Source organism: Nicotiana tabacum, chromosome 11, assembly GCF_000715075.1.
Source record: "Nicotiana tabacum cultivar K326 chromosome 11, ASM71507v2, whole genome shotgun sequence".
Taxonomy (NCBI): domain Eukaryota; kingdom Viridiplantae; phylum Streptophyta; class Magnoliopsida; order Solanales; family Solanaceae; genus Nicotiana; species Nicotiana tabacum.
The window spans coordinates 142,220,485-142,231,303 of record NC_134090.1 but is presented as its reverse complement, the minus strand read 5'-3'; the positions used below and the strand labels follow the sequence as shown (position 1 = coordinate 142,231,303).

The 10,819-nt window shown below is 36.6% G+C and overlaps 1 protein-coding gene across 2 annotated transcripts; it reads right to left on the bottom strand.

Moving 5' to 3' along the window:
- Positions 1-3,185: 3,185 nt before the first annotated feature.
- LOC107820533 (dolichyl-diphosphooligosaccharide--protein glycosyltransferase subunit 1B-like) lies at positions 3,186-9,853 on the bottom strand. Of its 2 annotated transcripts, none has more exons than XM_016646833.2 (9): positions 9,651-9,853; positions 8,319-8,363; positions 7,304-7,935; positions 6,745-6,892; positions 6,440-6,619; positions 6,252-6,320; positions 5,562-5,651; positions 3,470-3,624; positions 3,186-3,387 (listed from the first exon to the last, which is right to left on the bottom strand). In XM_016646833.2, exons 1-8 carry the CDS (start codon positions 9,771-9,773, stop codon positions 3,490-3,492), a joined length of 1,422 nt encoding a protein of 473 aa, XP_016502319.1. In that variant the 5' UTR covers positions 9,774-9,853; the 3' UTR covers positions 3,186-3,387; positions 3,470-3,489. The 2 variants fall into 2 exon arrangements, with proteins under 2 accessions (XP_016502319.1, XP_016502320.1); XM_016646834.2 differs by having other exon boundaries at positions 3,186-3,381.
- Positions 9,854-10,819: the final 966 nt, after the last annotated feature.

The window sequence follows — 10,819 nt, the reverse complement described above, 5'->3', positions numbered from 1 at the left end:
TCTGTTTTCATTAGATTTCGAGACAGATTGTATTTCTTTCAGACATTTGTTGTAGTAATCTTAGTCCGTCCATGATATTGTGACACCGGATTCCGGGTAGAGATGTGTGTTGTCATTATCGTACTGGTCGTGGTTATTATATTAGATTAAGTTTTCCGCTTGATTTCATTTATTGTTAATATCTAAATGTTGGATACCTGTTAATTCAGATTGTTAAAAAGGGTTTAAAATGAAAGAGTTAGAAATTTTCTATGTTTTGTGACTTGCCTAACTTCTACGAGTAGACGCCATCATGAATCCCAAGGGTGGGAAATTCGGATCGTGACAGATAGGCTGAGGCCTGAGCCATACAGGATGTGAGACGCATTGATGGCTAGTACGCCTTGTGTATATTAAATTAAACTCTGTTTTTGTGTAATTTGTTTTGTCAATCATGTAAATATTATTTGATGATGAATATAATTAAACTTTTAATGAGTCATTAATGGCCTATTTTTTGTAGCTTATTTTTACTTACTTGTAAATATGTGTAATATTCTTATAAATATAAATAATAGTGAAAAAGTAAAAATCATCAAATATTTAACGCGAACAAGTATCGCATAACACCTATATGTAAAATACACTTAACTTGAAACTAAAAAAAGGGGGACATATAGCGCATGAATGTGACATGGCTAACAACTGTTAGTCCGGGTCGTAAGCCCACACCTGTACGAGGTAGTTTGGTTGGAAATAAGTTATTCTAGAGTTAATTATCCCAAGATTAATTATCTCGGGATTAGTTATCCCACCCTTCCATAGGGATAAGAAAATACTACAATCCCGGGACCAGGATTAGTTATACCGCAATTTTATCCCAACCAAACATGGGATAAACTCATCTCAACTTTAATTGCAGATTAATTATTTATTATCCCTCGTACCAAACGGGTCCTAAGAGACAGAGGAGTATCATTGGTAAAGAGTATTATAAAAAAGATTGTTGTTACCCAAAGTTATTCCTTTGAGATCCTCCAATAAACAAAAATAAAACGGAAAAGGGCCAAAAATGCCCCTAACCTATTAGAAATGGCTCAAAAATGCCCCACATCTACCTATTGGTCCAAAAATGCCACTAACGTTTTCTTTCGTATCAAAATTGCCCCTTGAACTAATGTTTGACTTATTGGATGTGTGGGCCCTTTTTTAAATCCACGTGGCACTGTCCAATTGGTTAACATTGAGGATTAAAATTAATAAAAGTGCCAGTAAGACGTCTTCCCATGGAAATCAGTAACAGCTGCTATTCGGCAATTAGCTTGAAATTCCAAGGATAGAGACAACAAATTAAGGTTAAAAGATAGCTTTCTAATGACCATTTTGTATTCAGATTAGATACCTTATGGGTCATCTTATCTTTGGTGATGAAGCAACTCAATTTCTTGTATAAGATCAAGCAATGCTTCTACTTCGCTGACATTGACAACACAAGTAAAGCATTTCAGATTATTATACTAGCTAATTAATTAAAAAATCAAAGAAATCGAAGAAACGGACAGTGCACTTGTTTTGTAAGAGATGATAATTAGTGAGGCCGATCTAATTTTTTCTATTTTTGAGGACCTACTGCTTGTTTTATTCATATAAGGTTTGCTTGGATAAGATTCTTGCTAATCTGGGTTCAATTCGTATCAGACATAGTGATGTCTTTTTTGGTGAGAAAGAAAGGAAGATGAAGATGAAGATAAAGAAAGGATATTAGGTCTAATAAAAATATGGGTACCAGAATATGTAGGTCGGGTTTATGGGTTGGGTCTTATTAATTTTATTCCTCAATGTTAACCAATTGGACAGTGCCACGTGGATTTAAAAAAGGGCCCACACATCCAATAAGTCAAACGTTAGTTCAAGGGGTAATTTTGATAATAAAGAAAACGTTAGTGGCATTTTTGGACCAAAAGGTAGATGAGGAGCATTTTTGAGCCATTTCCAATAGGTTAAGGGCATTTTTGGCCCTTTTCCGAAAATAAAAATGTGAAAGTAAACGAGAATATTATGTAAATAATTTAGAAAAAAATGCATATTTATTTATCCTTCTACTGAGTTGGCTTCTTTTGCAATTAGATTATAACAAAGGGTGAGTATTTGCTGATTCAACCTAAAGTAATTGCATTGTTAACACTTAAATGTGAAGTTGCGAACCACTAGACTGCAACAGGTACAATCCCAAATAACAATTGAACAATGATACTGTTAAAGCCAAAAACAAAATAAATAATTTAGCGCCCAACGCCAACTATTCGATTTATGCCGGAGGCAGAGGGGCTCTGTCAGACCCGCTGCATCTAGTCTAGATCACGCCCTTGGCGTGGCATCCCTAAGAATAGATTAAGTCCTTCATTGTAACATCCCAAACACTGGATATATAAGTTAACAAGCCTTAGACCCTAACGACGTGTTTTAAACCCGTGACAGAGCAGGCAACATCACTAGCGGGCTCGGCTTTAAAGATGGTATCAAAGCCACTATTGTGTCATCCTTGCCGATGGTGGGTCAGAGTTCAACTATGTTTAGGCAAATCCCAATTAGGCGGGACAAACCTCAGTGCTGAGTTTAGGTGAATCCCATGCGGTGGGGCAAACCTCAGCAAGGACACTGAGTCCATAAGATGGGGTGTAACATACAACCCAGACTTTAGACAGTCCCACGTCGACAAAACATAAGAGAAATAATGGGTATATAAGTTAACAAGCCTTAGACCCTAGCGACGTGTTTTAAACCCATGAGAGCCTATGCCCAGAGCGGACAATATCACTAGCAGGCTGAACTGTTACATAGAATGAGGCAATGCCACACATCACAACATGCTTCCTAAACAATGTAAACTAGCATGCCATAGCTCAACAACAACAACAACAACCCAGTATAATCCCACTTAGTGGGGTCTGGGGAGGGTAGTGTGTACGCAGACCTTACTCCTACCCTAGGGTAGAGAGGCTATTTCCAATAGACCCCCGGCATCCTTTCCTCCAAGAACTTCCCACCTTGCTCTTGGGGAGACTCGAACTCACAACCTCTTGGTTGGAAGTGGAGGTTGCTATAGGTAGTGCTCAATGTCCATTTAACTGATTTTACAACCCAGAAGGTCCAAGAAGAGAAGTGAAGTTTGATTATCATAGCTGTGTATATTAGCCGAAAAGAACTTGATAAATAGTTCTCTGCATTTACTTTCTTGGATGTAAGACCAATACAGTTGTAAGAAGACAAATGTTCTAAGGTAAACAACAACAGATGTTCTCAAAATCCAGTGTGGTTCGCTACAATTCAAACAATATGTTCTACCTTTGCCCAATTGGAAGTTCCAGCTGCTTCTACTAATCTTTGATCTCACAATCAAAACTGCTTCTACACAGAAAAGAAACATAGGAAATTAACAGTGTACTGGTTATATAAATTATAAGTGATCATTTTAGCTTAGAGGAAGTACCTCTCAAGAGTGTCAAAAACTCATGTTTGCTTGATTTTGCTAATTGAAAGATCTACTTGCAGATAAGTGACACAAGCCATAAAGAAAAGGAAAAAGACAGAAGTCAACATCAACGGCTCTGCAAGCATGTAAATGGGGCTGAATTGGTAATAGACCTGCAAAGAGAGTTTAGTTAGGGATTAGCTAAATCCATGGTCAACTACAACAAAAAGGAAACACTAACTGGTGGAATCTTCTATATTTTAGCAGCTTCCCATCTTTCTTTTGATAAATACTTTAAGAGCTTCCCAAAAGTTCAATTTCTAACAGAGATAGCCTTTTCAAGAACAACGCTAAAGTTAAATTTGAGGAAGCAATAAATCTGTTGCTGTGTGCAAGCTTTCTAACTTAATATTTGAATAACCTGTATCAAACTCTATATAATGTGCGAATTACAAGAAAGCCAAAATGGTTCTCGCATAGAACTTATGTTCCAAGTTAGCCCTCTAGTTGTAGGCTTATTAGTAGGCAAAGATTGGTGGAGACAGCAAAAATTATCTAGTTCTATTTTATGAAACCAATCATCTCGGGTTGCTTTCCCTGTGATGTCAGGAAATAATCATTGGTCTTTATAGTATCATCCAGGAGAAGAACTTCAACTCAAACATACCACACTTTACCATCTAAAAATGTTACACGAAATATTACTCCTCTTATTTCAGAATCTTCACCCTAGTTTTACATTTTTATAATAAATCGCAAAAGTGAGTGCACTTTCTGCAATTGAAGACTACTCATTCACTATTCAATGTGCTTTTGACATTATAGTATTTCAAAGATAACATAGTACCCACATTTATCCTTGTAAAATCTCATATATAAGAAACTTAAACTTATAAGCCCATCCTTTTTTTTTCCTCTGATAACTGATTAATCCCGAGGGCCAGTTGGCACATGGTTCGGAATATAGTGGATAATGGGCCATCCCTCTACCCTTCACTTAAATACCAGGTTTTTGTCTGCAGTAGGGTTCGAACTCGTGACGTGCCCCTAATCCACACATCACGCGTTGTGCTCTTACCACTAGACCAAAGCACCATGGCAACCCATCCCTTTTTATGTCAAAAATAATTTCATATGCCCAAGAGGATGCCAAAAGATTTATGACGGCTATAAATGGATTATAAGTAACCTAGGTATTTCACCTTTACTCTTAATCAGTTATTTCCTATAAAAAGGATCCAGTGCTTTTTGAAAAAATGAAAATAAGAAACACAACTATTGCAATGCCTTTAAAATTCTGCCAAAATCAAAGAATCCATTAAAATTATTCTGATCACAATCCTTGACCAATTTTTGATTTTATTTTCAGACGCTCTTACAGTTTTCCAACTTTCCCAATTCTCATATTCAAATACAACTCCGTCAATCAGACCTTCACGAAGTATAACGGATTCCTGATAAAGGAAGAGCCTAGCATAGGTTGACAATCCATGTCAAACAGTTTAATTAAGATGAACATCTGAATACTTGGACGCAGAGGATTCATACAGCCGACCCCAACTAATCTAGGATTAAGACATAGTTGATTGATTCACCGCGATTCAAATACAGTTTTCCTTTTGGACAATCTTACCAGAAAGGATAATTTGTCAGTAAAGTTTATTTCCCAGCCAAAAGGCAGAAAAGAAGAAAAAAAGCCCCCAAAAATATTACAACAATACCAGGTTTATAGTATTCAACTTAACCTGATATCAAACCCCATGAAAGTTCTAAAACTGCTTTCTTTGGAAGAACATCACGAGTTCCCATACCTGGGTTCCCTCTCCTTACCGATTCGTTAGGCATTAAACAAGGTGCCGTTTTATTAAAGAACAACACAATTTAACTGGTAATTTTGTGCACAAAATCAAGCAAATTGTTATATGTCAACACACTGAAAGATACTTTTCAAGTATGTTAGAGATCTTGGTCAAGTTTAGGTACGTTCATTTTACCAGATGTCCCCGAATAGCGAAAGGACAAGGAGGGTTTTAACTAATTCCACAGACCGCCTTCTCTTCAAAAGACAATAAGATAAAGTAAATCAGCATATAAAAGTCAGCAAGATCACCTGGAAAGGAGAGTTGTGCTCAGGAACTACATTTTCCTTTTCTAGGACCACCACTGTCCTTCCCACAACATCAAGATACGAGTATTTCTTCTGAAAAATCAAAGTAAGCACTTGATTTTAACATGTTTGAAGACAAGTATGCTTATCTAAGTTGGCAGTAGTCAAGTATTACCTGACAAAAAAGAACAAGGAAATGAAAAGCATATGTTTGATCCTTTTACCTCAATAACTTGCTAGACGCTTGGACATTAACCCTTTGGCTGGAAACTAAGGGAAGAATAGAAAGTAAGGGAGGATAGAATAGACGTGGAGAAGAAAGTAAGAGAAAAAGAAAAATAGTTATCTTACTTTCTTCTCCACTTCTCTTCTTTTTTCCCTTACCTTTTATTTGGAAACTGTTTTCTTTCCTCTATTTGGCTTTGGATAGAAAGTAATACGGTAAGGATAACTGCAAATACTTTATGCTTTTCCTCTCTTTCACAACGGGTTTCACTCCTCTGAGCATCTATCATTCTTTCTCAGAGTTTCTCATGATACTAGTTGTGCTATCTGTGTACTTCGATGGAATCGTCAAAGACATTACATGCCAAAGTTGATTTGCTACAGGGGCTAGAGGTTATGTTAACATATGAACAAATACTGAAGTTCTACTATATGAGAAATAAGATCTGTTTGGTACGTGAGAGTTACCTCAAATCGTTGTTCCACAGGAAATGGAACCACCGCGGATGGGTTCTTTGATCCTTCTGGTAACACAACCTGAAATTTGATATTCTTGCACCATTACTTGCATGTTGCAAAAAAAGTCTATAGAGAACTGACGCAACAAATATCAACAGAATATGGTTAACCAAATTAATTCAACGGGGAGCACCCACTTTGACGGTCAACTTATCAACAACAGTCTGTCCAAGAGGGCATCCAAAACTGTAATTCAGGTAACGTGTGCCATCAGCTGCCTCAAAAAGGAAGTCCTCTAGAGGAACCCCATATCCGATGACAAAAGTAGATTTCCAGCCTCCAAATAAAGGATACCGTGGTTCTATTAACAGCTCTGACTGCAAAGGAAATTCATGGAAATCATAAAATCAAAAGAGTGATCTATAACCTTGCCACAAAAGAGAAAAGAAAGACAATGAAAGAATTTCCCAAAGAAATTATATGGAGGGAACATGATTGATACCTTCTTACGATTTGTGCGTAAGCGAGAGGATGAAATGTTCCCTATGTTATCCCTGTAGTAGACAGAATGGACCCTTGGTGGTAGTTCTGCAAGAAGATGCTTGAATGAGGAGACACCACTGTGCGAGGGCCTAGACTGATATTCAACCCTGCCAGGAGCACCAAAATAATTGAGCAACTAATACATATAATGAATCTGAACTTGTAAATGTTAAAAAAGACAGATAAATATTCTATACTTCAGTTAAACTCAAACCACCTAAAGATGGGGATTCTAATTCCAGAAAACATTTGTCTCAGAAAGCTAAAAAGGACAGCTTGTTGATTATCTGTATTAGGTTTTTGTTTATGTTACTGTTTTTTTATTGTTCTTGCATCATAAAGAATGAAAAAAAGGAAGAGCTTTCCTTTACCTGAATTATTTCAGTGTATTCATTCTTTACTCAATTTTGTTAAATACCAGCTTTATTTCTCCGACTGAATTATAAGCTTACAGAACCTACTGGATTTTCAATTTTAGAATATAAAAGTATCGCTGCATATAATAATTGGCAACTGACCTTGAAAAAACACCTTTATGTCGAGCACCAGCATGTACCAATTTGTAATGTTCAGTGACCTGTACACTGCCCCAGTGAGAGATTTCAATTTCGCGCACAAGCTCCTCAACCACAGCAAACGCATTATTGTTCTCAAAATGGACAATTACAGGTGAATATGAATACGGACGTTGTTCCTCATATGGCCCATATCTTAGTTCTGTGTTAGCACGATCTGTAGGCTCAACTCTTGTGAATGACTCAACCTTGCTAGTTGGGGTCTTTAGAAACGTTGCTTGCTGTTTAATAGGATATGGTGACAGAATTTTCGCACTGTCACGGTAATAAACTAATTGAGACTCCGACTGGCTTATTTCTACTGGGAAAGGCTCGAGAGAATGTGTTAATAAATAAAGAACTTCTAGCGAGATGGCTTCACCTTTGACCAATGGTTTAAGCAAATACACTAAATAATACTTAGTCCCATTTGGTCCATCAACCAGGTTAATTGGCTTCACATCAAGTGGCAAATAAGATTTCTTTTTCTTCTTGCTAGCAACAGCTGCTGCTTTTACCAATGCCAGATGATCAGCTTCTGTGGGAGAGAAGGCAAGAAGGACTTCCGAAGCAGGCGATTCACCAATATTTTCAACCTGAAACACCAAGCAATCAGATATCCAGTTTTATTATGCTATTAAAAGTCTGTAGAATGAATATTCTTTCCAGGTTTATGATAATGGGCCAGTATATATGGTCGCAACATTTCCAGTGACTCTTGGCTGTAACAATAATTTAACATTGAAATTTCATTAATTCTGTTTTTATATTATTGAAATCTTACTAACTATAAAATCTCAAATGTAACCAAATTCACATGTTGCCTTTGTGGATCTTCCCTGTACAGATGAGATCTTTATAAGGAATATTAAAGGATGATTTGAAGCTATATATAGAAGGTGATCAGCATAGTAAACAGAAAATAAGTCAAAACTCAACAAAAGACCAGTTAAAGTAGTTCCAAAATTCAGATTGATACCTTCAAAGTCAAGAAAACCCTCACAATGTGTGAATTCAAGTCAATCTGCAGCAATTCAATACAACCAGTGAGTAGTTGGAGGCATAGTGGACAAAAATACTAACAAAGACGGAAGTTTTTAAACATAGATGCAAAAATGAGGAGCTTCTTCTAAAAAAGGCAGCCCGGTGCACTAACTCCCACTATGCGTAGGGTCCAGGGAAGGGCTGGACCACAAGGGTCTATTGTACGCAGCCTTACCCTGCATTTCTACAAGAGGTTGTTTCCACGGCTTGAACCCGTGACCTCCTGGTCACACGACAGCAAAAATGAGGAGCTTCTTCTGATTACCAATAAAAAGTTGGCAAAAGACATGAGAATGAAAGATCACAAGAAAACTTTTTTCTTTGAATTCTTCTTCCTTTTTTCTCCTGGAAGGGGAAGGAATAGAGATGCATGCATTCGGCTGCAACTTTATGCACACACAAACTTTTAGAAGAAGAAAAAAGTTAATATTTTTGTGTTCAAATAATGACTAGAATATAAAACCTTTCCAGTTTTCATCTTGAGGAAGTTTGATGAAATAGCCTCTTTACCTTCACGAGGTAGGGGTAGGGTCTATATACAGTCTACCCTCCCCAAACCCCACTTGTGGGACCGCACTGGGTATGTTGTTGTTGTATCTTGAGGAAGTTTGACATGGAGGACAGTGGTTTCCATGGAAAATTTATGGATCATTTCCAAGAGTTTGGTGGGATAATAATAGTTAACTACAGATCAGAATGTATGTTATGAGGACAATGTTCTGATGATATTTTTTTAGTATCATGGTTCACAAAACTGTAAGAATGTTGGTTGAAACTATAGGCAGTAATGGAGCCAGGAACTTGAGTAAGGGGATTCAAAAAAATGTAAAAATGTCACTTCGAAGTTATAAACTATGTCAAGGGGATTCAATACTTTGTATATACAAGAAATTTTGTTTAGCCTCTTTGCACGAAGCAATTGTCCAGCTAACAGGATTCAACTGAAACCCCTTTAAAATAAGCAATATGCAGTAAAAGTTGAAATATTTGTAACTTCCAAATATATTTTTCTTACGAAATTTATAATTTGTAGGTACCCAAAATACATTTCTTCAAAAAAAAAAAATTATCAGAAAAACAAAAAGCATCTTCCGCCCAATACCAAACACAAAATTGATCAGAAAACTCAGCTACTTCAGAATAGAAATCTAAAATTAGAACCAGAAAATTTCAGAACATAGCAGGAAATTAAATAAGATAACAATCCTTAATCAATGATGCGTATATAGATTGAAATTGAGAGATTAAGGGGAAGGTGAGAGCTTACTCTGCGTTCGGCGTTAACGATCTGCAACTGCGGCGACGGAGACGGAGAAGATCTGGTGAGTAATGAAAGCGAGGTGAAGATAGAGAAAACTAGGGCTAGTCGAAGGATCGCCATAGCTCCCATTGCTGTATTTGAGGAAAATGGTAAAGACTTCTCTTCAGTCTTTAGTCAGTCTCCTCTTTAACTGATTCATTCACTTGAAAAGTGTAAAGTCAGCATTGTATTTTGGATTGGGCTTTATGGTCCTTGGGTCAACACAGTTTTGGGCTTCCTGTATATGAGAATAAGTGCATAAACAGGGGATTTGCATCTATACCCGCTTTTTGGGGTCATATTTAACTTATACCCGCTTTGCAAAAAAATTGCAAGTGTACCCACTTTTCGCGTAAATTTCAGGCATACGGGCCTGAAGTAGCAAAGGCAATCACTCAAACTTCAGCATTCTAGTAGACGGGCCTGAAGTTGTTTGTAATTGCTGAACTTAAGCATTTTACTAGCTGAGTTTTGTTCTCTATTTGCTGAACTTAGCATATTTTAGCTGAAGTTTTGTCCTCGATATCGTAAAGCTTTTTCAAAAACTTAAGTAGAAGATGCTGAAGTTATTTAGTTCATTTGTAAAAACTTCAGCACTAAATAAGTTAGAAGTTTTGTCCTGGATTCCTTAGTTTTGTCATAAAGCCTTTTCAAAAACTTCCGCAGAAGATGCTGAAGTTATTTAGTTCATTTGTAAAACCTTCAGCACTAAAATAAGCTGAAGTTTTTGTCCTACAGTCGTACTAGCTGAAGTTTTGTTCTCTATGTGCTGAACTTCAACATGTTTTAGCTGAAGTTTTTTGCGTAAACTTAGTGTTGGCTAAAGTTTTTGTTTGTAATTGCTGAACTTAAGCATTCTATTAGCTGAAGTTTTGTTCTCTATTTGTTGAACTTCAGCATGTTTTAGTTGAAGTTTTATTTTATATTTGCTAAACTTCAACTGATTTATGGACTATATTTAAAGTTACAAACTCGTTATAGGTCTATTGCCTCAAAGAAGCTTTCCCTAAACCTGATGTAATCTTATTAAGTTTGTAGCAGTAGCTTGAAAAAATTTCATAAATTGCACCATTTATGTTCATCAAGTAACACTGCATTTTACATTACTATGTAAACTCAGGCTAACAATATTCGAG

Bases quoted from the DNA above. Each gene is read 5' to 3' on its own strand.
- LOC107820533 (XM_016646833.2), bottom strand. From the start codon at position 9,773: ATGGGAGCTATGGCGATCCTTCGACTAGCCCTAGTTTTCTCTATCTTC. The intron at 6,620-6,744 runs GTATCAATCATG...TTTCCTTTGCAG, and splicing joins TACGCACAAATCGTAAGAAG to TCAGAGCTGTTAATAGAACC. The intron at 6,321-6,439 runs GTGGGTGCTCCC...ATCAAATTTCAG, and splicing joins TTGATAAGTTGACCGTCAAA to GTTGTGTTACCAGAAGGATC.